This window comes from Lagopus muta, chromosome Z (assembly GCF_023343835.1).
Source record: "Lagopus muta isolate bLagMut1 chromosome Z, bLagMut1 primary, whole genome shotgun sequence".
NCBI classification, from domain to species: domain Eukaryota; kingdom Metazoa; phylum Chordata; class Aves; order Galliformes; family Phasianidae; genus Lagopus; species Lagopus muta.
The window spans coordinates 33,334,032-33,361,958 of NC_064472.1; the positions used below are offsets into that span (position 1 = coordinate 33,334,032).

The 27,927-nt window shown below is 36.3% G+C and overlaps 1 protein-coding gene across 6 annotated transcripts in view; it reads left to right on the plus strand.

The window, feature by feature from the left end:
* The window catches only part of CNTLN (centlein), a 185,955-nt gene that overhangs the window by 132,238 nt on the left and 25,790 nt on the right, over positions 1-27,927 (plus strand). For all 6 annotated transcript variants that reach the window (XM_048931533.1, XM_048931532.1, XM_048931534.1 and 3 more), the window contains 5 exons: positions 19,656-19,820; positions 23,214-23,311; positions 24,974-25,100; positions 26,680-26,817; positions 27,155-27,340. In XM_048931533.1, the coding sequence (XP_048787490.1) occupies positions 19,656-19,820; positions 23,214-23,311; positions 24,974-25,100; positions 26,680-26,817; positions 27,155-27,340 (714 nt within the window). The remainder of the gene's footprint in view (positions 1-19,655; positions 19,821-23,213; positions 23,312-24,973; positions 25,101-26,679; positions 26,818-27,154; positions 27,341-27,927) is intronic.

Genomic DNA, 27,927 nt, shown 5'->3' on the forward strand with positions numbered 1-27,927 from the left:
TAAAATGTGTGTACACCAAGAAATATTTTTGTTATTTGTTGCATTGAAAATGTGGAGTATTTTCAGGTCGGTTCCTTTAAAGAACTACTTTCTGAAATATATTTATCATGAAACTGTGCTTTCATTACAAAACAAAATTAAAGCAAAATACCTTTTACACTTCTATTGATCTCTGAAGAAAAATTACAATAAACCTTTTGAATTATTGATGAATAACAGTTGAAGTACATTGCACGTAGGAAATGTGTCTCATTCATAAATTAAAGAGAACAGTTGGCATGAACTGGAACTATGAAAGTTGTGTCTTATATTGCTGTCAAAATGAAATAACTTACAGATAGGTAAATTCTGGAAGAATGTACTGTAAAAAGAAATTGTGGAGACTACAAGAAGTTCTTAGGATTTAGTTAAAATCAATATGTATTTACCATAGCATGTAGAAATTTTAAAAATCATGTTTCCATAATAAAAGAACAAATCTGTATCGCAAGGATTATCATGTTCTTGCCATGTTACACAGATAGATGGTACACATATCTATTATCCCATCTAATCTCTTTATATCTGATAGCATAATATGGTAGCATATATTTTTATGAATATAACAATAAACACTAGAAGAGATATTGTAATTTTTACTTTATTGATTTAAGTGATATGGAGCTTAATTTTCTTCACCTTCATGTGATTTGATCAGCCTTTCCTTGTGAAGTCTTTCTTATTATTAGACAAAAAAATGGAACTGTATTTGCATTTTTTTACCCACAAATTTCCCTAAGTAACACACCTAATGAAGTTCAGCTAATAATAGAATTTCATGAGATTTGTTTTTGTCCTCCCTTTGTTACTAAGTTCTTCTTTTAAGTTATACTAAAATGTTAAGACCCCCAGTGCTTATTCCTACAGTTTGCTGCATTTTGTATGTTTTAGTACAACTCCTGTTCTTGATGACTTCTCATAACATTAACATCATGATTTTCACCCTTTTGCTGTTGAGCTTTATGGGTAGCATGTATCTAGTAAAGCACTTAGTATCCAAATTATTTTGAATGTTTCACAGTTTTGTAAGACGTTCATCTTTTTGTGTTCCTAAAAGTATTCTTATTGTTACTTCAACTCTGGTGAAGTCAATTGCCTATGTTTTCAACTTTAAAAAAAAGAGAACAAATTCCTAACAAATCATTTTTTCTGTAATAAGATATAAAATTTTCTTTGTATTTGCAATGAGAAGTCAATGGAAAACCACAACTATTCTGGGATTCCGTATGAAAGTGTACTAGGTATTCATTATAAAAATATCTTCTCTGAATTCAGTGTGATCTGCTCAGGTAATTAAAGCTGACCACTGACCTGGATTTGGTTCTCAAACCTGCTCTGTGGTATGAAGTTCTGTGGATTGCATATGCTTTTTGTCTGATAATATTTATACGTTGTGAATTCTCATAAAAACAAAAACAGAAAAACCCAACACTGATTTGGGAATTATTTGTAGAGAGGAGATTGCATTTAAGCTCTGGTAGTCTTGCAGATTGTTATGGAAAAAAACAATTTGGGTTGCAAGTTAGACTTGATCATTGGATTCCCCCATAAATCATTAATTATTATTAACTGTCAATATTAAATAGGAATTTTACTTACTAATCACTTTAATGATTTGTTATTTCCCAAGTATTCCACGAAATTTCAAGATTTCCAAGGTTGGAATACATACCGTGGTAAAAATATTTTTTTTTCAGCTCTAGTCTTGAATCAAAATCTCTCCATGATGAGATCATAGAATCATAGAATCTTTTCAGTTGGAAGAAACCCTTAAGGGTCACCTAGTCCAACTCTACAATGAACAGGGACACGTACAGCTAGATCAGCTTACATCCCTGTCCAGTCTGACTTTGAACATCTTTAGGGACGGCTGATCCACCACGTTTCTCATCAACTTTCTTTCAATGCCTCACCACCCTTATTGTAAAGATTTCTTCCATGTGTCCAGTTTAAATATCCTTTCTTTTAGTGTGAAACCATTTCCACTTGTCCTGTCACAACAGACCCTGCTAAAGAGTCTGTCCCCTTCATTCTTACAGACCACCTTTAGATACTGAAAGGCTGCTCTCAGGTCTCCCCAGACCTTCTCTTCTCCAGGCAGAACAGCCCCAGCTCTCTCAGCCTGTCCTCATAGGGGAGGTGTTTCATTCCTTCATTTTTGTTGAATCATTTTTGTTGCTCACCTCCGGATGCATTTTAACAGCTCCACATCTCTCCTGTGCTGAGGACTCCACATCAGTACACAGTATTCTGGTGGAAGTCTCACCAGTCCAGAGTGGAGGGGCAGGATCACCTCCCTTGACTGCTAACCGCACTTCTTTTGGTGCTGCCCAGAATAAGGTTGGCTTTCAGGGCTGCAAAGGCTCATGTCCAATTTGGCATCCACCAGTACTCCCAGATTCTTTTTGGCAGGGCTGTGTTCAATCCTTTTGTTCCCTATTTGTTATTGATGGTGGAGATTGCTATGACCCAGATGTGAGACCTTGCACTTGGACTTGCTGATCCTTGTGAGGTTCCTGTGGGCTCACTACGCAGCCTGACTAGGGCTCTGTGAATGGCATCCTATCCTTCAAGTGTGTTGACTTCATCCCACAGCTTGGGGTCATCCTTAAACTTGCTGAGAGTGCATTCAATTTCACTGTTGATGTCATTGATGAAGATATTAAAGAATAATTGTCCCAAATACAGACCCCTGAGAGAAACCAGTTGTCACTGATTTCCATCTGAGTTTTGAGACACTGACCACCACTCAGGGTATGATCTCACTTGCCCCCAGTGTTCCATTTCATTTTGAAATTACAGAATAAGAATTACTTTAAAGGATAAGCTGCATTTTTTTTGAATATTGTTTAGTATTGTAATGTTTAGTATTCTGATACACTAGACTGTTCTGTGGGTGCTACCAAAAGGGAAGAGATAGATGCCTTGGTTTCTATCAGCCATATATGCAACCATGGAAGTCTGAATCTGTATATATATAACTGCCTGTTTAATTAGAGATTTCTACTTAATAATTGATTCTTTCTCTCATTTCTGAGCTAGGTAAACATTTTCCTGATTGTATTCTTATGAAAAATTTTCAGGAGTCATAAGAATTTGGGAGAATACTTCTGCAGTTCTTTGTATTGTGAATATTAAATGACAAGTTGATTATTCTCTTTCCTCCTAATACATCCTCTTTCCTTGCTTCCTATTCCTTTGTTTCTGACATAATCAATTAAATAAATTTCTGTCACTGGGCAGATAGGGAGCATAAGGTTGGTAAAGTAGGGTGCTCAGTATGGTTAATAAGGGTGAATGTATGTAATATGAATCATGAAGATACCGTTTTATTCCTGTTATGAAAAGGTGGATTACCTAACAAATTGAGGGAGAATGACCATGGGATTATGAAAATGGCTGTAGAAACTGAAAGTAAATAAAAATCTTACAAGCATATCCATTTATATTGTGTGTCCCTCTGCCAAAGCAATTAATATTCTTTAGTGATCTTAACCATATTTCATATAGGATATGGACTGAAGTTAAATAGTATCACATAGCACACAGTGTAGACTTAATGTGGAAAGGAGCACAGACTTAATGTTCATATCAGTTCATATCTTAAGGTTAAATTGGCGCATATAGGTAGTACTTAATCATTTCCTCTGGTTCAGAATCTCACATACCATGAAATTAATTTTTCAGCTGATCCCTCACATGAATGATAACATTATTTTTTTTCCCTGAGATAATGTTTTACACCTTATGCATCCATTCCTTTTGGATATACTATGATATTTATGACAGTCTGTTTGCCCTCTGTTTTAGAGGTAAAATCTTTCAATCATTTTTTGTAATGTGTGACAACATGAAAAATCCAAGCAAGTGCAGGAGGGTATCTTGAGTCATTGATAGCAGTTCTAAAATTTCAATCATCCACCAGACACTGCCTGAAAAGTATATATCATTATGACCTCACAGAATTTTTAATAAGGAAATCATTACATCATAATGAAAACCAATACATTGCTCAAGCTGAGCAAGCGGAACGGCTTTCTCCTTGGAACCAGGGACTCTAAAGAAAAATGAGAGTCCTAGTAGTAAATAAGTTGAGCATGAAATCCCAATGCCACTGTGAAAAACAATAACGTTTTCTGGTATATACACCTTGAATGTATAGAGACCGTATGGAAGGAGCAAAGAGAATACATTTCCTTTGGCTTTGAAATGATTTGCTCATAGAGTACCCTGTCTGACTGCCCTCACAGCAAATGTCTTCCTTGGATCTGATCTAAATCTAAATCCTAGTATCTGATCTAAATGGCATAAAGCCATTTTCCCTCATCCTCTCACTACATGCCCTTATAAAAAATCCCTCCCCAGCTTTCCTGTAGCCCCTTTCAGCTACTGGAAGGCTCTGTAAAGTCCTCCCGAAGCCTTCTTTTCTCCAGGCTTTAAAGCCCCAAGTCTCTCAGCCTGTCCTCATATGGGACGGTGCTCCAGCCCTCTGATCAACTTCTGGACCTGGTCCAGCAGCTCAATGTCCTTGTGCTGGGAGCTCCAGAACTGGACTCAGTACTCTGGGTGGAGTCTCACAAGGGCAGAATAGATGGGCAGGATCACCTTCCTCGACCTGCTGTTCACATTCTCTTAATATAACCAAAGATATGGTTGGCCTTCTGGGCTGCAAGTGCACATTGTCAGCCCATGTTGAGTCTTTCATTAACCAACACCCCCAAGTCCTTCTCCTCAGGGCAGCTTTCACAGAATCACAGAATCACAGAATCACCCGGGTTGGAAGGGACCCCAAGGATCATGTAGTTCCAACCCCCCTGCCTAGCAGGGCCACCAAACATACACATTCAGATCAGGTTGCCCAGGACCCCGTCCAACCTGGCCTTGAACACGTCCAAGGACAGGGCATCCACAACCTCCCTGGGCAGCCCGTTCCAGGGCCTAACCACTCTCCTTGTAAAGAACTTCCCCCTAACATCCAACCTAAATCTTCCCTCCTTCAACTTAAAACCATTTCCCCTAGTCCTGCTGTTGTCAGCCCTTTTGAAGAGTTTACTCCCCTCCTGGGTGTAGGTTCCCTTCAGGTATTGATAGGCTGCAATGAGGTCACCCCGCAGCCTTCTCTTCTCCAGGCTGAACAAGCCCAACTCCCTCAGCCTGTCCTCATAGGGGAGGTGCTCCAGCCCCCTGATCATCTTAGTCGCCCTCCTCTGGATCCTTTCCAAAATCTCAATGTCTTTCTTGTACTGAGGGCTCCACACCTGGACACAGTACTCCAGATGGGGCCTCACAAGAGCCGAGTAGAGAGATTCTCTGCCCAAACTGTTGGTTGGGCTTGCAAGCATATCCAGAAGAATCCAAGTGGAACTGACAGAAGGCCATCTGAAGAAGACTTTTCAAAAGGATTGGAAAACATGCAATCCCAGAGAGCAATTAGAGGTTATCAAAGAGGAGATTAAATGGTGTCAAGTTACCATTTACATGATGTTACACCATCAGACATTTACAGACGTTACAACATCTAAGAAAAAAAATTGTCTGTAGATTCTTCAATCTAGCAAGGGAATCCTGAGAAAAGATTCAAGACACAAGACTGAAAAAAGATAGAATCATATTGAATCTAAGGTTTATGGTTTTGACATAACAGAAAATGGCCATTGGAAAACGTACAGCAAAAATTATCATAGAACTCACCTTTTCATGAGATTGATTTCAAATCTCTATGCCACTACATATCTTCCACTGTTTCCCCCTTATTCAAAAATTTGTTGCTTCTACATGAAATTTAAGGAAATGTAATGAATTCAAGAAGTTTTGAAATGTAAGCATATTGTGAAAATTATTATAATTAAGAAATAATATAAAGTACAAAATATTTATCTGGTGTCAGAGAACTGCAGTGATATTGGACAATCAATCTAAAGAAGAACTGGATTGAAAACAGCTGCTTCGGTTCAGCAGTAGGAAGCCTACAGGAAAGAAAAAATGTCTGTTCTGTAACAAGCATGAGAATGATTGAGACACACAGAGAGGATATGTTTAATGATGTGAGCTGAGTTCCTGAAAAGTGTAGAAATTAAGGTATGTTTTTAACTTAACAGTTAGTTGTTTGAAGAACTGGTGGGAGAATACATGTACTTCATAGAGCACAACAGAAATTTTGTGATGGAGCACAGGATGCTTTGCTTTTAATTGCAGGGATGTTAAACATGGACAAGGAATTTAAGAAAAACAAGCCAATGTCTTATAAGGGTCTAGTTGAAACCATGGAGAAGTATGTCCTTGTTTCAGCTGGGACAGAGTTGATCCTCTTCAGTGTCTGGTGTGATGCTATGTTTTCGCTTTAGGCAAAAAACAGTGATAATAACAACCACTGGTTTTGTTTTTGATGAGTAGTGCTGCAGCAGTAAAGCCAAGTTTCAGCTTCTTGTACTACCCCGCCTGTGAGGGAGCTGCTGGGGCACAAGGAACTGAAAGGGGACAGAACATGGACAGCTGACCTGGGGGGGTTGGACTCGATGATCTCTGGAGGTCCCTTCCAACCCCTACAATTCTGTGATTCTGTGATTCTGACCTAAACTGGCCAAAGGGATATTCCATGCCATGTGGTGTCATGCTGAACTATAATCTGGGGGAGTTGGCCGCAGGGGGCATCTGCTGCTTGGGGACTGGCTGGATATCAGTCAGTGAGTGGTGAGCATTTGCATTGTGCATCACTTGTTTTGTGTGTATATATATATATGTATGTACTCACATACATATAATTATCAATATTAATATTTCTCTCTTCCTGTTGTACATGTATGTGTGAGTCTGTGTGTGCTCACGTTATAGTGATCATGGATTTAGTTTGATATTTGTACTCAGTAGTGCCATCATTGCACTTTAGGATCCTTACTTTAGAAATTCTTAAGAAGTACACTCATGCACCTGGTATAATCAAACTGGAATGATCTTAACTATTCAGAAATACGACTGAGAGATCTATCTTGAGTCAGAGTAGTTGTGGGTGGCAAGACAGGTGGGAGGATATTGGCAGGTATGTATCATGATTATTGCCTTTGAAATGTCTGGAACTCACCCTTGGACAAGCACAGAATCCTAGAAAGCTGACAGAATGTTTTAAAAAGATATGCCCTGATACTGGCAATTCCCAAGAGCTTCCTGCACTGTGCTGAGTCTGGCCTGCATCTATCAAGCACTATTCAAGACTGTTCTGCACCCTCAAGAGGAATAAAATGCCTCTGGATCTGACCCAGCCTCTGAGAGAAGATGAGGAGGTCTGCTCCATACCAAAGCCATCACAAGAATTAGAGGAAGAGTCAGAGGTTGTAAATGAACCAGTAACCATCCGATGTTTGCCTTTGCCGAGCTATGAGATATATGGAAAGACTTCTGCCATCATCCAGGCAAGAACATTGCCGTCTGGCTGCTTCGATTCTGGGATAATGGAGCCAATAACCTAGATTAGTGGGCATAGAAGTCAGGCAGTTGGGATTTCTCTCTAGGGAAAGGAACAAAGCGATCGCAAAAAAAATAAACAAAGCTCTCCCTCTCTGGATGAGAACTCCTGTCAGCTGTGAAAGAAGGTTATTCCTACAGGGAGGATATTAAATGTCAGCCAGGTAACTGGACCATCAAGGAGAGAGTATTTGAGGAAATTTGCTCTGCTGGGGGTGGTGTATAACACTGACCTGAACAGGGATCGGTCATTCCAAAATCCAGCCAGCATCAAGTGCAAAGGATCCATTGGGCAGGCATTTGTACAGAGTTCATCACAATAATATGCCAACTGACTGGCAATAATGACCTGGAAAGATGGAGAGGAACAAATGCTGGATGAATTGTCTGGCCAACTGCAAGAGTATGAAGAAGGTGTCTCATCCTCCCTACATATACGTGTTTCAGCTGTGAATAAAGTGCTTGAGTGGCATCAAGAGAAAAAGGTTTCTTTCACCTCACTTGTATAAACCAGTATGTCCGTTATTAGAGGTGAGCATTCCTCTAATTTGGCACATAAATTAACAGTTTTGAATGACTCATCTTTGCTTCAGGCTTGGCTTCCAAAAGATCAAATACTTATTTTTCAAAGTGTGTTTTGTGAGAAGTAGATGCTTTGGCAGAAAAGAAGAAAATGAAACTAAGTTTACTATGAGAAACAAGCAAGGGAAAGGAATAATAATAGAGCAATTTTTAAAAAGTGTATAAGCGCTGCGCTTACTTAAAGCTGTAAATTTTGCAAGTTGTCTTACTGGCCAATGGGGTTAAGATAATCATGAGGAAAGCTAAATAGTAGGAAACATACACTGGTTTTATTTCCTCAAGATAGTTTGTATTGAGGCCTTGAAACTACAGGAAATATATAATTATTTACTCTACTTTGAGTGCGTTCCCTGAAAAAGAGGTAAAAATTGTCTTTTTTTTTTTTAATGAACATAATTTTTGTGAGAAATCTATAACTTAACTGTAGGGCATATTTCTTGTACTACACTGTAGTACACACTACTGTATAAAGTTCAAAAGGTATTTTGCATCTTACTGTAAATCCCTAAAAAGGATATAACTAAACTACTGGGCAGTTCTGGCTGTTCCTATTCTTCTCTCAAGAAGAAAAAAAAAATTTTTTTTGAAATTTCGAGGTCTCATTTCCATTATTCAGCAGCTTCTTTGTGATATTTGTACTTACTTTTCATAAAAATGAGTTTAAAACTTCTTTATATATACAAATACGTATTTTCTTATTTACATATACTCACTGACTTGTCTTTACACTGGCAGCTTTCGTAGTAGACATCTAGTGTAGAGTGTTCATTTTGTATATGTCAGATCCTCAAGGGCCATGGCTTTTGCCAGATGAAGCACTTTTGATTTTGAGACTGATGAAACACAGTGCTATTATTGATCTGTGCATGACACAGCCTGTCTCTCTGCTGGCAGAGTGTAGCAACATTTATCCAGGAATTTGTGAAATGTCACTCGGATCATGTTCATAAGGTAAACTGTGCAAAAACAGGGATCCAAGCTGAGAATCCATGAGGAATTGGACGTGACTCTCTTACTCCTTCATCCTATCTTCTAGGGGAGGTAAAGTGATACTTGTTAAAGCAATGTGTTTTATATCAGATGTTGAAAAACTATGTTTATCACTATGAACATCCTGTACAATATAGTCATACTGTTGTGTTTAGGCAAGTTAGTAAAAGTGATCTAAATATTGTAAATCAATAATTTCTGTTCTGTTTGGAAAAAAAAAAGAAAAAAAAAAAAGAAGGAAACATTTCCTGTGTTCTTCCCACTAGAAAACTCTGATACTCTGATTATATTCTACAAATTATTTAGCTTTTCTTGCATCAGTTTGCAGTTAGGGATGTAATAGTGCATGTTTGACGTTAAGATGTCAGGAAGCAAGAATTATCACAAAGAATATGACCGCTTCTGACAAAACACTGATATTTGCAGGTTTTGTCCCCTAATAAACAACGATTGAACAAGGCTGACCATTTTTCTTAGTAGCAAAAGCATCTGTCATAGAAAATAACAAAAATTACTGTAAATAATAAAAAAGCAGGCTCCCATGTGCCTGTGTATAAAGGCTCAAATGTGACTGACTTTTGGAGACATTTTTTAAAATATTTCAGCTACACATTCCCTGTAAACTGCAAACTGGATGTTGTACCTTCTCATTAATGACATTAAAAAAAAAAAAAAGGCACACAAAAAGATTTTCTGTTTTCTGTTTATAGATTATTTATTGCAACATTAATTTGAAATCTGAAATTTATTCAAAAAGGAAAAAAATATCTGTTATATTTGCCTCCAGTTTTCAACTTTGAACATTCTAGTTCAGACAGTTTTCTAGAACTTTCAATTTAAAAAAAAAACAGTTGCTATTTTGTATGCATAATGAATGTAGCTTTCCCAACAGACTGACAAATTGGTGAGTTGGAAATTCATGAGTAGTGGAAGATGCCAAAATTGCAGGATTTCTGTTTTGCTTTGTTTTTGGTTTGGTTGCTTTAGATTTGGGTGGATTTGAGTGTTTGTGTTGCAGAAGTCCACAGGCTGCCAAATACAAATAAGTTCCTTTTCTGAGGAATATGTAGATGATATTTCATGGCATAAAGGCCACCTGCTTGTAAAATCTACTTATCAATCATCATAGAAGGATTTCTGTCTTGTCAGGCATTACTTTTTTCACACAAAATTTCACAAAGGACATTTATTTTACTACTTAATACTTACAGGGTTGTCTGTGAGACAATAATTCTTGTTTGGGGTACAAAACATGAAATATATGGAAGAAATCAACAAGAATTCTGAGAAGTATTACAGATGTCACCTGTGAGAAGAAATTCAAGGAAAGTATTTAATGAAATTTACAAATGACATCTTCCAATGTGTAAAAGACTATTTTATTTTGGAAGGCTGATGTTCTGTTTGTGCTTCTATCTCTTTTAAGATAAGGCATAAAGAAATAGATTTGATTTCTCAAGAAGGATTTAGATGTAAGGTGAATGCTCTCAATTTGAGGGACATGAAGAACTGCGTAAGGTTGCTATGGAATCTTAGGAGATAGGCCAGAGACTTCAGGAATAGTCTGTTTACACTACCATGAGCAACTGCTGTATTTGACGTATTTGTCACATCACTCTTGGTGTTGTAGTACTTTTTTGTTCTTGTCAAATTACCTAAGACTGACAAAATATTTTTTAGGTATTGAAGAGTTTAAACAGTGTCAGGGGGTTGAAACCAAATCTTTAAGATCAATTTTGGCACAAGCCATTCTATGATTCTATGAATTCCAGGTCCTCAAGTTCTTTTGAGCTCCTCCAGACGTAAGAATGTTATTCTTCTTCACTCATTGTCAGGTCTTCTGCAAAGCACCAGTTTTTATGTGTTTGACTTTCTAGTTATTGCACACTGAGTTTTCTTTGTTTAGTTTAATGCTTTGTGGAAAAAGCTCATGGTCAGCTCCTTCTCCATTTCACTTCAAAGACATATTCATAGCCAAGAGTGCAAACCAGAAGAGCACAGGTTCTCTTTTAACTGTACCAAGGAAGATACAGGATGTGTTTGATATTTTTTCATCTTTCTGGGCTTAACGGACTAGGAGCAGGGAACTAAGACATCTTCAGCAGCATAGAAAATAAAAGTGTTACAACTACGACGACTTTTGAAACAGGGAAGGAAAAAAAAAGATATCTGGGTTACATGCCTGATTGCTTTTCTACAGTATTGTTTCCTTGTGATTGTTTTGGACCCTAGTTGTTGCGGGCAATGAATACTGGCTCACAGTAAGTATTCTTTGGGATCTCTATAGAAGTTAGATACTAATAACCCACTTTTAGCCAGAAGGAAAGAATTTTTGAGCTTTTGAAGCCACATTTGTGTGCTTGAACTGTCTGCACCTCCTACACCCACTGTTAGAGAATACAGAAGAATGTCAGTCCTTCTTGCTAATGCTCTGCACCATCTAATTTGTTCTGCTTAAGTGTCATTGGCAGTGACAGCTGACAGTAATGACATTGGCAATAATGATGTAATCATGGACTGTTGAGATTGTGAGTATTGTGTTCAGGTTTGTTTTGTATTGCTCTGGATATCTTTTATACCTAATATGACAAGAACTTCTTCATTTTCTCAGTAATGGGGACTGTGTAGTAATACAGTATCACAAGCCATAAAATGTCTCATGAGATTTATAGGCACTGGCAAAGACCCTACTGTTTGATGGCTGGACTGGTCTGCCTGTACGTACTTTTCAGTTCATTCAGAGATTCAGAGGTCCTGTGACGCTCTGTGTGCATCACAGTGTGATGTGAGGAGACTTTTATGCTCTTATCTCAGTGAAGCAACCATAGGAAAATGAGGCAAATGCAAAGAAATGGCAGCTGTAGATCTGCTTCAAGCTGGGACCTTGAATCAAAGGCACAGTTGCAATATTGTCTTTAAATTGTTCATTTATTTGAAAAGAAATAATTGCCCAAATGAGTCGTAACATTTATCATAATCATGATAAAGGGAAAGTATACTTCATTTCACCTATAATCCTGAAAACATGGCTTCTTCTTATGGCGGTCTCTTCAGCTATTTAATATGTGATTTAAGGAACACTTTATCTTAAACTGTTCATTTATGCCTGTAGCTTTAGCAGGCGTTCCAATGATAACATAAATTACAAATTAAAGATAAGACTGTTGGGGTTCATTTAGAAGAAACCAGGGATAAATTACCACTTTAATTTAAATGCAAAGATTTAGAAGTAATTTTTAAGGCAATTCATGATTTTGAATAATACCCCTTGCCCTCGCATCTCCCTCACAGTGTGTATCATCAGCTTCCTCACACTCTTTAGAAATGCCTGGTAATATGCTTTTCTTCTCTTGAGTAGAAAACCAATATGCTATACATTAATGTTTATACAGTATTACCTTTATACTACAAGAAAAGTTTCAGACTTTTCTTTCCATCTCTTCATTGTGTATCTGTATTTTTGATCTGTGAGAACATTGCATTTTTCCAGTAAATTTGTTAATTGAATCTACATGTAAAATGCTCTGCTTTTACATAACTGACTGTCTGAAAAAAAATAATCAAAAAAGCTTCTGAAGACATTTACTAATCTTTTATTGATCGCTGATGCAATTATAAATGACTTGTTTAAATAACTGCATAAATTTAAATCTGCGGCTATAGTTTGTTTTTTGTTTTTTATTTTTTGTTTTTTTCTTGAGTACTGCAAGCTACTTTGGAGAATAGCTCATTTATACACTTACTTTAAGTAATTTTTATCTCAAAATATCCGTATCACATCCTCAACCTTCCAGAAGTGTTTTCTCTAAGTTGGCAGAAATAGTCTTTAACCGTTTAAAACCTTCAATGCATAGTGATAAGGCCAGAGTATGGGAGATGGAGCAGTTTTCCCTACAAGCACAGGACTCCCACCTTCTTATATTTCAGATGCAGAAGTATTTCAGTAGAAAATGGTTCACTTTCTAAAACAGATGGAAATGGGGAGAAGTTAAATTAATATTTCACCATTCTTTCAACTGTTTTGTTTCTTTCTTGCTTATATTTTCTTTTAAAATAATTCTAGCTTTTAAAGATACAAAGCTGTATGCTTTCAGAAGTAAGCACATAAATAAAAAGAAAGTTTAAAAAACAGTCTTTAAAATAGCATTTTCATTTTGGTTTCTCTCTATTTTATGTGAGCTATACGGAAAACAGATGGAAGCATTATTAATTTTTTCCCCCAATGAGTTTTAGTGCAGCATATTTGTATGTGTTATCTGAAACATATGAATACTTAGTATTGCTGCTGTTAAATTCGTAATGAGTTGTAGGGATTGTGAAATTCCCTGACTGGCTCTCATGCAAGTAGTTCATTTGCAGTGCTTGTATTAAGATTAAGCAGGGGGAATATGGCAAGCACTATCCCTGACCCTAGATGAAAAATTCAAATTTCTAGCTTTATGAGTTTGCCCCAACTGTCATGTTTGGTGAAAATCAGATAAATACTCTGTAACCCTCCAAAATATCTTGCAGTAAAACCTGGCCCTAACTATAAAAGTTTGCATGGATTCCGAGTCTTATTTTCTAGTCACTACAAAGGTGCGGAAATTTTGCAGCAGCATTTATGCATCAGATGGAAATCTTGGGTTGTAAATAGCAGTACATAATTGTTGGAATATCCAAGTCAACTTGTATTTGTTTAACTAGTAATGATGGGCACCTTGAAACACCTGTTTTTCTCCTTCAGCCACAGCTTCACTACTTACTCTACCGTTGAAATGCTTTTAAGTAGGACAAAGTGTGGAGAAGTATTTCATGTAACATTTAGATTTGGAACACAGCTGGACCAAAAATTCAATATGATGATGCTGTGTTTACATAGAAGTAGTTCTAGTACGGTAAACTTAGTTTATAGAACGTGGTGTAGAAAATACTTCAATCACAAATATTTTTCTTTATAAGGAGCAGATACATATTTTTTAAGTTCTGTAATTCTTTATGTGGAACAGTTAAAGACTTTAGGCAAGGTCCTACGCAATTGTAACATATTCTACCAGTGTGCATCTTCACATTTCAATATGAATTCCTAAAAAATTAGATAGTTGGGATCATAAAATTGATCATAATGAAAAAATGCCCATAAGTAGTATTGCATACATAGCTAAAAGTTATTATATTTGGAAGGAGTACTGCTTCTGCTTTAATCCAAAAGCAAGATGGAGTTCTTAATAAATATAAAAATTAGGCATAGGATACAGCAATATTTACTCACAGAGAGATGTAAAATGAAACTGGCTAAATGCAGGCTAAAATTGAGTTGCTTCAGGTCAAAACCTTTAAGTTTGAATTGCTGTCATCATTATAGACATTGTATTTTTCAAAAGCATTTTCGTTGTGTAAATTGTTTACTGGAAAGTAAGAAATTCTGGAAAATTTTGCTTATTTTCCATAATTTGAGAAATCATTAGTTGTTCAGTATGCAGATCTGTACTGAGGACTTTCTGTTGTTTATTACAGCAGATGATTGTATTACTCTGATCTGCTTATACGAATGTGTTTGTGTGTTTCTCTGAAATAAATGTATGTGCATTTGTCTTGATCTACCATTCACAAAAAGAAACAAAGAAAATAAAATGAACCTATCTGCACTAGTTTCAATTGTTATTTTTTTCATTCCATCAAATGCCTTAACCAGATCAAATGTGGCATAATAAGTTTTTTAAAGTTGTAGAATATTTTTTTAATTTTTTATATACACCATTTGGATGCAAAATACCTGCTTTAAAATTACAAGTAAACCATTTGTTTATGACATTTTGTACAGTTAATAGCTTTTTAGAAACAATGATTACTCTCTGTGATTTGTCAGTACTAGTGCATGATTGGAAAGAGGTTCAGTCTTTGATAAGGGTTTTCATTAGGTGGTGAAAACACCTATATTCCCAAGAATAGCTGAGTTTATATTAGGTATACGTGAAATGGCCACTTTACTTTCATCAATCTGTTGAACACTGCTTGTGTTACAGTGACATTATCAAGAGGACAACTTTTTTCTTTACTAAAATACCTGAGAAGAGAAATATGCCTCTTATCTGCATGCTGATATCTCTATTTCTCTGCTGGGAACTAATTTAAACACTTCATGAGAGATTGACATTTTCAGTGCCTTAAACATTCTTAAAAGCTGCTTTGTTCATTGCAAACCATATTTAGTATGACCTCATAATAATGTAGCACACCTCAAGTGCCATGCCTGTCTTTACTATGCACACTGGAGCTATGTTCATCTATACTAGACAATTGCACTTCAAGGAAGGTTTTTTTTTTTCTTGATAGGCAATTAGCAGTAATTAGGAAGAATCACCTCAATAAGATGTCAACATGAGATTGTTTAAAGAAGTTGAATGTCAGTGGCTTTAAAAGAGGGTTTTTTTTCCGCTGACACAAAGGTATGACATGTGAAACATGAAATGTTAATTTAACTTTTCTGCTTATTATTCATGCACAATATTATTTTGTCATTCAGATGCTACACTGACAGAGTGCAAAGGGTGTTAAAATAGTGCTGCTAGAATAAAAAGAGGATTAATCTACCATTGGCCAATTAGCCAAAGGGTACTTAATGGTCTCTAAAGGCTACTGAAGTCTAACAACTACCTAAAGCACTGACAAAAAGTCCTCTATATTACCTTCATTTACTTGACATTTTGTAAAACACAGTCAGATGCTGAAAACTACATTTGACTGAAATAAAATTAATAACTGATGCAGTATATTTTACTAAAATTTCAGAAAAATAAGTGGCAAATAACATTCACGTTTTAAAACTTTTTCTTGCGCTTTTGGATATGTGTTTCGATTTAGGAATAGAGTACTAAATCAGCAAAGTCTTCTGTTTCATATTTTCTATGCATGTCTGGAATGCTAAGTAATCATCATGCATATGAAGAAAAAATTCGCTAGCAATTTGGAGTTATTAGTCTTTTCTGTGTATCATCATGTTAAATATGCAGCACTGTTGGCTTTCTAGTCTAGAATTTGTACATATATTTTCATATTTTCAAATAGCTGCGTACCATTTTTATTTATTTTAGCTTTGTTTTCTGTGACTCATCAGGCAGAATTAGGTTTTGATTCAAGAGAATGAGACAGGGTCAAGATTAGTGGGACTGACTGTAAATTTTGCCTTGGATATTGTTAAGTACCTCAATACCTGCAAGTATGTTTTGAAAAGGTCTTTCATGGTTTGTGTTTCCAACAAGTACTGTTTATCTTACATGTTTTTCATGATTGATCTAAAGCTGTGAGAGAAGAGTGTTCTTGCTTTAAAAGCAGTGTTGGATTTTAAAATGGAACTTGTTATAGGAGCTCTGCAGCATAGCAATTGTATTTTATGGCCTGCTGTTGCAAGTTTTTTTAGAAAAAAGAAAAACGAAGTCTAGCTATTCAAGTCTTGTAGAGAAATATCTTTACACAAATTGCACTGTGTTTGTAAGCCAGGGTTCTAGGATGAGAAAATTACTAAGTGTGATCTTAACACATCTAGTGATGTTTATACTGGTTGTAGTTGGATTACAAAATGAGTAGTATAAAGTTGTCGTTGCTTGATGAGGGTTATCAAGAATGCCTGATTTACATCCCGTTCTGCATTTCTGTATCTTGCACAGAAATACATTCTGCTTAATCTGCTAATACTGTATTAACCTGTGATTTCATTTGCAGCAGTGCTAATGTGGTGGCAGTCACCACTGGCAGAAATGTCATATATTCTAGTTGCATAGGTGAGTGAGTCTACTATAGGTCTGTATTTGAAGCTCCTCGCTGACTACTTCTGATACGGGGGAGTAGTAGGCTTTTCCAGGAGCTTCCTATGTGAATCCACTGAATCCTGCCTGTATCTGTGTTTCTGAGTATGGTAAAACATGTTGCTGAATCATTCGGAGTTTTGTATTTCCTGCACAGAAACTAAGATTTCATCACTTATCCCTTTGTGTATAGCAGAGCAGACTTTCATGGGTATACCAGGAGCAAGGAGATTAAGATAGATGGGTGTTAATAAAATATTGAATCTATAAACATCTGTTAAGCCAAAACACTCTGGAGGAGGTGCAGCAGACAAAGGCCGCTACATCTTGGAGGAACAGCGGTAGCCTTCCTTTACAAACATCTGGTCTAGCTGGTGTTTAAGATTCTACCTTTCGTCCTGGTGACCTCTTCCCTTGGAGCAAATCCTTTTTACTCTGTCACTCAGGATTTGTGTGTGTGGTAACACGCACACACACAGATATCTTATGTGTCTGAAAAAGAATAAAAGCCTTGATCAGACTGCAGTTACGTGCCTGTCTTTGTCTGGTTTTGCAAATTAATGGGGTTTGTCCTGTGCATACTACTTTGACTTTACTCCAGTAGGTTTGATTTCCACATTTAATATTTGTATACTTTTACATATGACATATATTTTCTACTTCCCACTTAAAATTATATAGCCATCAGAGCAGTGCCTTCTTTGGTCCAGTTACACACCTTTCTTTTTCAATTTGTTAGCTGCCATTTTTAGCAATGTGGCCACTGCAATCATAACATTTTAGACCATTTTTAACATTTTACTACTGCTGGCAGCAGTAGTCTTAAATGTCCTAAGAAACTTCTGTAAGTAGCTCTCTATTTTGGGCAGTTATAGGGGTATCTCTAATTTTAATCGGATATTGATCTAGCTATGGTAGTTTGGGTTGTTTTGGTTTTTTTTTGCTTTTCTTTTTATGAACGATTTATTATGGAAACACTGAATCATGAAATTCTGCATGTAGAAATATCGACAATACTAGACAAATCAACCTAATTCATATACTATTCTATAGTATCTGTATCTTTCTGTACTGTTACTTGTTTTGCTTTTTAAAGAAGTCTTCATTTTGTCTTTTCTTAACTACCTTGTACTAATTGTAAGAATAATAGATTATGGAACAACCAATTATTGTATACATGAGCTCTCTTTATGTCTCTGTCAGTAATTATTGCAGGCAGAAAAATTAACCCTTTTACTAAGAACAGTACTTATCTCAGATACGCATGTAGACTACCTATTGGCTTTAATGGTATAAAATACCATGGGTATAAAATACCATCAGAGTTTCAACTTTATAATGCATTTTCTTGTGTTGGTGATAATTTTTAAGCTAATGTAAAATATGTGCAATTTCTGAAGTCATTTATAATGAAAATAAACCTGGAAGTAGTATTTCTTTTATTTGGATATGCATGGGATTCTCATAAGGCCAGTGTGGAAGAGTGGATATATAAACACACGTAGAAAATGCACAGACACACTTGGTCATTTCTAACTGTAATATCTTCTCCAGTTTCTTAACCATTCAATTTTTTTTCTCTTTTGAGATACTTGCAGTATTATTTTGTATTATTGTTCCTTATGTTAAACTATGATGTTACAATCTTCTTTATATTAAAAAGATACAGCTTCAGGAGCGGAGAGTCATTAGGCCTCTGCTCCTAACTGTGGATTTGTTAAAGTTTAAGCACTAGCATGAAGATTATTTATTTTCCACTTTTCATAGAATAATATTCATTATCATTTGAATTTAAATATTTTTTTTGTTTAAAAGATTGCCTCTATTAGGAGTGCTATGAAATACATTGTTACAAAGATTAAATGTCTTGTCAGTTGTCAATCAAGTGCAACAAGACTGAGAGTTAGTTTGCATGTTATTTATTTGAACTAAATCCCTAACAAGCCTCGTCTGCTAATTGGACTTAGCATTTATGTTGCTAAATGAGAAGCATTTTGGCTGCAGTATAGGGTGGTAAGACCTACCCAGTGGAATAAACAACTAACATCTGTTATCCTGTCCTGCTCCAGCTTGGCTTTTACCACTTAAGTACCTCAGCCCTAGAGTCAAGGTTATGGAATATGTGGTTCTCTGGCTATGGTGCATATATGTGAAAGGGAAGAAATAACACAACATGAGTAAAGACCAGCCAACCAGAAGATATTTAGTGCAGCTGGTCCACTTTGCTTTAACCTCTACAAGCCCTACAAATATCAAAACAAAAGCCAAGAGAATAGTGTTTTATAGGAGTTAGTTATCAACACAGAAATTCAAGCGAGTGTACAGTGGTTACCATTAAACAGATTTGACATTTAACCACCTTTATTTAATACACCTTGCTGCTTGAGAAATCTTGGTACTTCTTTATCAGTATAGAAATAATTTTGAAGTCCCAGAGAGACACTAGGTAAATAGGTTTCAAGAGTAACTACCATTTACAGTTGTTTGGGTTTTTTTTAATTAAAATGAAAATCTTTTATTAAAATGAAAAATTTGCCTGTGATGGTAAAAACTGCAACAGTCAAAGTTGAATCAGCTTGCCTTTAAAAAAAATGTTTGTTTTCGATGTTATTTTACTTCTCTCTCCTGCCAGACTTCATCTTTGCATGGACTAGAGACTTCAACCCACAGCGATGCAGTATAATAATAGATAACATATTCTGTTTCATTCTTCTTGAATTCTAAACCACAGAATATCTGATATGATCTAGCAGAAGTATTTTTAGGATGCAATTGTGATTGTTCCTTCTGTTGGTAAAACAGGTGTTGACCGCCAACCTGGCCAAATGGCAACAGGAAAAGGAAGATTTACAAGGAAAATTGAAGTTGAGAGAACATCTGTCTCAAACTGCTGGCAAGAGTGAAGTCACACCAGCTCCTTCAAAGAACACTGATTTAGAGATGAAACAGCTGCAGTGCAAACTAAAGGTGACAGAACAGATTATTCAGTGCTGAGTACAATTCACATGAGCAGTATTTAATAACTGGGTCAAGCAGATAAATATATGTATATATATATACACACACACTCACAGAATCGTGGGGGTTGGAAGGGACCTCCAGAGATCATCGAGTCCAACCCCCCTGCCAAAGCAGGTTCCCTACAGCAGGTCGCACAGGTCGGCATCCAGGCAGGTCTTGAACATCTCCAGAGAAGGAGACTCCACCACCTCCCTGGGCAGCCTGTTCCAGTGCTCCGTCACCTCACTGTAAAGAAGTTCTTGCGCACATTTGTGCGGAACTTCCTATGCTGCAGTTTCTGGCCATTCCCCCTTGTCCTGTCTCCACACACTGATGAAAACAGTCTGGCCTCACTGCTCTGCCCCCCACACCTTAGATATTTGTAGACCTGGATCAGGTCCCCTCTCAGTCATCTTTTCTCAAGGCTGAACTGACCCAGTTCACTCAGCCTTTCTTCACAGGAGAGATGCTCCAGGCCCTTCACCATCTTTGTGGCCCTCCGCTGGACTCTTTCCAAGAGATCCCTGTTTTGTTTGTACTGGGGAGCCCAGAACTGGACGCAGTACTCCAGATGAGGTCTTACCAGGGCAGAGTAGAGGGGGAGGATCACCTCCCTCGACCTGCTGGCCACGCTCTTTTTAATGTACCCCAGGATGCCATTGGCCCTCTTGGCCACAAGGGCACACTGCTGGCTCATGGCCAACCTGTCATCCACCAGGACACCCAGGTCCCTCTCTGCAGAGCTCCTCTCCAGCAGCTCATCCCCCATCCTGTACCAGTGCATGCAATTATTCCTAGATCAAGACTCCACACTCACTTTTCTTAAACCTCATCTGGATATATGCATATCATCTAGGTGTGATATGCCAAGGATTAAGTTTTCAAATAATCTTTGATGTTGAATAGAAATGTAGTCATAACCTGAAGAGCTGGTATGTATAATTAATATAATTTTTACAACCAGATGGGCCAAACAGGGGCCTTGGGGGGGGATTACTTAGTTTTTGTACAATTAAATGTATCTTGTTGAAAAGTGCAGTAGAATGACTTTAATAAGAATTGTGGCAATTTCTTTGCTTTCTTTAAGAAGGAGCTGGGCAACAGCTGTCTGTGAAAGTGGAGAAATGAATTTTGGCTGAATGTGCAGCTCATGTAACAGTAATGTATTGGTGTATCGTTACATATTGGTCACTACTCTTTTTGTCTTCAGAGAGAGATTGTTGTTTTTATATTTGAGTTTTTTGTACATTGGCTAGTTGGAAAATACTGATGAATTGATTATTTCATTTTTCAGTCTCCAATGACTGTTTATTGAATGAATGTAAATTCTAGACTGTATTGATGCATTTGAGAGCTTTTTCAGTATCTGTGCACCTGGATCACAGTACTACCTTCTCTCTTCTCAGTGAAGGAAGTGAATGTACAACAGAGTGTCTGAACAGTTGCAGGGTAGCAGAGTGTCCAAGAGTCGGACTCGATGACCCCTGTGGGTCCTTCCAACTCAGGATACTATGATTCTATGATTCTGTGTCTTCACTGATGGTTGAATTGGATGAGTATTTTGAGTGTGAAGGGCATCACAAGCTACTTATATCAAGTTACTGAAATTGTTAGCCTTATTTTGACCTGTTCATTTGGAAAAAAAAAAAAAAAAAAAAAAAAAAAAAGTTTGCAAGTCTTTTTTTAGCAGAAGAAGTTCACAGGAATTGTCAGATGTTGTTCCAGATTAACCACGGTTAAAGGAGGCACACAGTTACTCCTCTGAATGTCTGAAGGCTCAAGCTCCAAATGCTTTTGCTGTTGCTCAGAATCTCAAATTATCTGATTTTGTTCTTTTCTCAGAACTAACTATGAGGTATTTCTGTTGTATGTATTGATTCCTTGTTACTTTGCCAATAAGGAGTGTTTTAGGTGTAGATGGTGAGTTTGGAAGCAAAATGCTGTAAGCAAATGTCTGCCTCTAAGCCTGTGCAGGGCCCCACGGAAGTACTCAAGTGCATATCTATGTGGTGTGTAAAATATGTAACTGGATGCTGTGCTTCATGCTAGTGAAGTTCAAGCCCAACAAACAGGTCTCAAGGATATTCCATTATCTTATATCATTTTAACAATTTTCTGTAGTATCTCACATTATAATAACAGCAAACAGACTAGAGAAGTTACAAAGAACAGTATTTTATTTCTAACTGTTCACACAAGAATATATATTCCTCTGGCAGTGCAGAGAGTTAGGTACAATGCTCCCATTAATGTTAATAGGTGTTACAGCCTGCACTGCACAGAGAAATTCTCCTCAAGAATCTTTGTTTATAACATGTCTGATCTGCTCACTTACTGTTTATACACAGTGAGTAAAGCGCTTTAGCACATTGGCTGAACCCGCAAAAAGGCATGCATATATTTTATGCAAACACTTCACACATATGTATCTCTTGGCAACACCTCTTGGAGTTCTGAAATCTTGACATGCATTATGTGTGAGCTGCCATTTTCAGCAATGGCATTCAGAGCATATGCTCAGATTGCTAAGATGGCTACTTCAGTTAAATGTCTTTTTTGTTGTTGTTGTTTTTTGTTTTTTTGTTTCTGCAAAGCAATTTAATAATACTGTATTTAAATCTTGGAATCTTAGGTAGATTATCTGTGTGTTTCCATGGAGGACTGTGGGGATTTTTGTTGTTTTGTTTGTTGGTGGTGGTGGTGGTTGGTTTGGTTTGGTTTGGTTTGGTTTTTTTTCCTTCCTACTATATAGGCAAACACTGCAGAATTCCTTTTTAGCATTGCACATGCGTAAACTCTGAGACTGTACTTGTTCATTACAGAAAGACAGGATTTTTGTTAGTATGGCTGACTGAGACTGTTTCATCTTTTGCTTTGCCTTAAAAGGCACGCAAAGGTGACAACTGCTGTAGGATTTTTTGGATCTCCCAAATGCAGAGGATGAAAGGGATTGTTGGAAACAGTTTTCTTTAGGCTCTTGTGCAGTAGAACCATGTAGGAGTATGGTTCAAATAAAGACCAGAATTTCTTTCTCTTCTCTCCTGTTCCCTTTATAATTCTTTGTTATGCAAGAGAAAATTTGGTCCTGTTAGTGCACTCAGCTTGCATGTATTTTTATGAATATCTATTAATCAAACATTTTGACTGGCTTTGAGAATATTTTCCAATGAAAGTGTTTTTGTTTAAGTGTTGCTAGAAAGTAAAAATACTCCTTTTGTACAGTGTAACCAATTCCAATTAGTGTTTAATACAGTCCGTAGTATGTGGAAGTTTACACATCCCATTATTTCAAACAGATTTGCTGTTGACTGAGATAGCATTGAATCTCATTTATTTCTGTTCTAATGTTCTTCAACACAGAATTCAAATAGTGAAATCACTAAGCAATCAGCGACCATTAAGACACTGAAAAACGAAGTCCAGGAAAAAGAAGACCGGATTCGGGAACTCCAAGCTAAGTATGTTAACTTTTTTATCCATTGTGTTTGGTGCCACCCAGCGGCAGCTGTGCAGTCGGTACGGCAGTAACTGAGCATTGGATTCTCTTGTGACCTCGCGGACTGTTACAGATTCGTGTTTGTGTTTTTGTGGTTTGTTTTGTTTTTAAGAAATTCAAAAAGTACAGGATAAAATTGCATGTTGTTTAAACTGCTATGTGATAAGTGTCTCTGTATTGCAGTAAGAATGCCTTAAATCAGAACTCAGACCCTAGAGTGGAATTTTTTTTTTTTTTTATCCTTGATGTAAGTCTAAATGAATTCCTCAACACTGTTAAGTACTGTCTTTCAAATACTGTAATTCTTTGCCTAGGGGCTAGGAGACATGTCAAGGTTCAGATGCTTAAAGAAGATTAACTATCCAGTCTTACATTCATAAAAGTTCAAAAGGACAGTTGTATTTCTTTCTATTTGAATTGATTAAGGTTTACCACTCGTTTTGAAATTCACATGTATTGGTTTGAAGTATGCATCTGAGATTTTTATTCTGCCCACTTACTTGGGCTGATGTAATACACTCTTCCATTATATTGCTTTATAAATGTAACCTATTAGTGTGTCTGTGAATTTCTGGCCTGTTGCAAAGTTTAACTCCTCTAATTATTGTAATTTTTTAATTTGTAGAGAGGATGCAGTTTACTTATCTGATTTTTTTCATTTCGAATATAGAGTACTTTTAAAATGGTTGAATCATGTGTGGTGTATTTTTTGTTTCCAAATAAAACTGATGCCTTCTGCCAGTGTTTAAGCTTAACTTTAAAATTGAGTTATCAGTGCTTGTGCTTCCCTCACAGAATATATACCGTTTTTTCATAAACTTTAAGATTTATTCACCAAAACAACGGTAGCATAAATGTGAAATAGATAGAAGAAATTTTAAGATTTAATAGTTTCCTGACTTTTAATATGATAGTGACATGGTATCAACAATATTCTATTCCTGAATAGATCGTCATTTTTCCTTTCATAAAAAGAAATCCAGATGTCTAGATTTCCGGTGCTTGGGTGTTGCTTATGTTTATACTGAATGTATGTGACAACTGCAGATGCATTGCATGAGACATGATTTTCTCATTAAACAGAAATCATCTTGAAGTACGTGGGAGTTTCTTTAGTGGAGAAATTGGTGAAAAAATGCTGGTTTTATTTCAATCTTTTTCAGATAATAGAGCTTTTTTCCTTGTATTTCTGTTTATTGCTGAGTTGGACGAAAGGAAAATCTCCCCCTTCACTTTCTTTTAAAAAGAATTCTATACAAAATAAAAGAATTCTGTACAAAATAATTTTTGAAAGATATCTCCTTCAAATGTCAAATTTTAATTAACTTCCTTTTTTCTTTAGTAATATCTTAGAAAGTATCATAATGAGTTGAAAGAGCATTAACCACATCAAAAAGCAAATCACAAAATAAGTCATGTATTTCAAAATCAGTCTATTGGTGTGTCTTTATGGTTAAGAGAAAGGTGAGCTGCAAGATTCAGATAACTTTTATTAAAAAAAAATTGAAAACTATGGAATGATAGTTTCTCTACTGCGTTTCTTTTTTTTTTAAGTTGTTTAAAACAGTTGCGTATCAATAGTATTTTCTAACAGTAACATGCAGTGTGACTTCTTCCCTTTTAGGATTTCTCGGTTGGAGAGAGACCTTACTATGAAAAGACATTTGATAGAAGACTTAAGATCTCGTCTAAAAGCAAACCAAGAAAATGAGAAAGCCTGTAAGGAAACGCTAGAAAGTCTTGAGAGAAAGGTATTTCTTTCTTGCTAGCTACAGTTTTAAGAAAACCAGGAGCTAATGTATTTGAAGAAGTTATTTTAATCTTCTATACATACAAAATCAATATATTGCTTCAAGCGTGCATCATACAGTTAATTTAACCATATAACTTCCTCCACTTTAATTTGTATGAAATCAGTATATGGGTGATAGTTTGGATGGATTCAGCATAATTTAATGTCTGATCATAAGAGGTAATTAAAATTTGAAGTATTCAGAACACTGAATTGCAAAGACATGCTAGTAAGTAGCACGATTTTGTTTTATACAGTCTTAGTTCTTTAAAGCAAGGAAGATTCTACCTGACACATGCTAATGAGGTCCTTGCACATCTGCTGAATGCAGTATTTAAATGGTTTAATATGTTAATTTGTATTGTACTGGAGTATTATGAGTGGTTCACACTTACTAGCTTTTAACACTTATAGTAATTCTGTCTGTATAGGTGAAGCTTAATTTCTATACTAGATTATTTCTCCAGCAAAATTCTAGGACAATTTCACTGAAGCTATGAGAACTTGTGTATATCTTGATATCTTTTCATATTATCCAAGCAATATGTTGCACTTTAGTCTCTAATTCCTGGAATTCCTGGTTGTCTGTGAGTTTATGTGGCATATGACCTCAAAATAGAAATAAACAATTTACCAGTTTGCCTTTTATTTTAATCGTAGAATGCAGGTGCTTGCTGCATACTATTGATACTACCTCTGCTTGAAGTCATTAAATGCTTTCAGCTCTAGAGAGAGCTACTCTCTTACCCTCCTTGCCAAAGATGAAGTGCTATTAAGAAATGTTCAGCCAGAGAGTGAAAGCATAAGTAAGCAAGGGAGTTAAAGAGTGAAATTAGAGAAATACTTGGTTTTGTTTTTGAAAAACAATTTAGAATGGACGTACTTTAATCCTGTTTTTGAGTATTATAAATGCTGCAAGTTTCAGATTCCAGAGAATCAAATTCCATACATTACTTTGGTTATTCCATACGGAAAATCAGCTTCATAAATTTTACATTAACTTCACCAGAAGATCAAAGAAATTCCCTGTTACTCGATACTGCCTGGACAACTTTGTGATTAATACTGTCAGTAGAACATATATGATATTCTAGGAGCATTGGCCTCTTGCATTTTATACAGAATCAGTGTTTGCACTGTATGGCAAAATTATAATAATTATCTGTGGAGACTATTAGCTTGTTGATAGTTACTATTTCCCCAGCTCGGTTTTGATTGATGTAGTTTACCTCTGGTTGATTGAAGAAATGAGTGAAAACTGGGGTTTATTCACTTCTGTGTTCACTATGACATTGCAGCCCTGCAAATGAAGAGTTTTCTTTACATTTAATACAAGGCTTTGTATAACAGGAATGAGTATGGAAACTGATCTCTGCTAGGTGGTCAGCAACAATGGACTTCGTAATTTCAGAAGAAAATGCTTTAATAAAATAATTTATGTAAAGCATGGAGTTATGTTGCAGTAGAGTGGGCTTGTTTTTTTTTTTTTTTAATATTTTCTATCTTAATAATCAAATTGACTTTCATTTGTATTTCAGGTAAAGTCACAGTCTGAAGACTGTTCAAACAAAAAAACTTCCATTGACTCACTGAAACAAAGACTTAAAGTAGCTATAAATGAGAAGTCTCATTATGAGCAGATGTATCACAAGGCTAAAGATGAGCTAGAGAAAAAGGTATATTATCTTTGTGTTGAATTTACTGTAAAACTTTTTCATACCTCACTTTCAAATAAAAGTTGCAAGGTTATCATTTTAGACTTTTTAAATATATAAAGGAAGAAAAGGAATCATAATGGTGTGTTTCACACTATTTTCATTCGCTCACTGAAATTTGGGTGATGAAAGATGGACTTGTGACTGCATATGAAGTTACTTTTCCCCGTGAAAGTATCTTTTACGTGTTCTGTGCTATTTATCATTTTGTGGGAGATTTATTTGTTTGACTGTGAGCTACCATGCCTGCCTGTCAGCTTTTTATCATGTCACTGCAGTGCCCTGTGATGTATTCCAGGTTCTCAAGCTGTCCAATCTAGAGAGCAAAGTGATTGAGACCGAATATGCTATGACTGAAATAGAGGCTGCAGCATCTCAACAACTACACGGATTGGCAAAACAGAGTGGGCAGGCTTTGGAAGCTGTTCAAAAGAAGCTACTGCTCGCCAATGACAAAATAGACGAGTTCATGACGTTTGTGAAGGTTTGAATTTTTATTTTCTTTCAAGTGTTCAAATAAATAAAGGTAGTCTTGGGTGAAAGTAACAAGGATAAAGACCTAGTCTATGCTGCATTCTGTGAGCTGGAACAGTCTTTGAAGCTCTTGCACTAGCTCAGTGCCAGCTCTGAGCTGGTCTGAATGGGAAGGAAAAAGCCAATGGCTGTAGGTCTCTCCCCTAGACTTCTGTAGAATAACATCATTCATATTTTTGTATATGGCTGCTGTTGTACTTTTTTGTTTTTCCTCAAAAACCGTGCATAGTTGTATAGTAAATGACTGCAGGAGAGATTTTACCAACATGTGAAATAACATAATTCATATATGTTGATTAAAGTGAATTACCTTATTTCCCACAAGATACGCTTTTGAAACTCCTTTTTCATGGGGAAAGATGTGCTTTCTTCTAATACAGAGTTCTATTAGAGGAGAAAGAAATGAGTTTTCTTTCCATAGCTACATGGTTGTTTGTGGCTAAGTTTGGGAAAGCATAAATAAACCTAATGTATATTTGTTGTTTTAATAAAACACCCTATCTTATTCACACCAGGACCACAGTTCTCTCATCACTG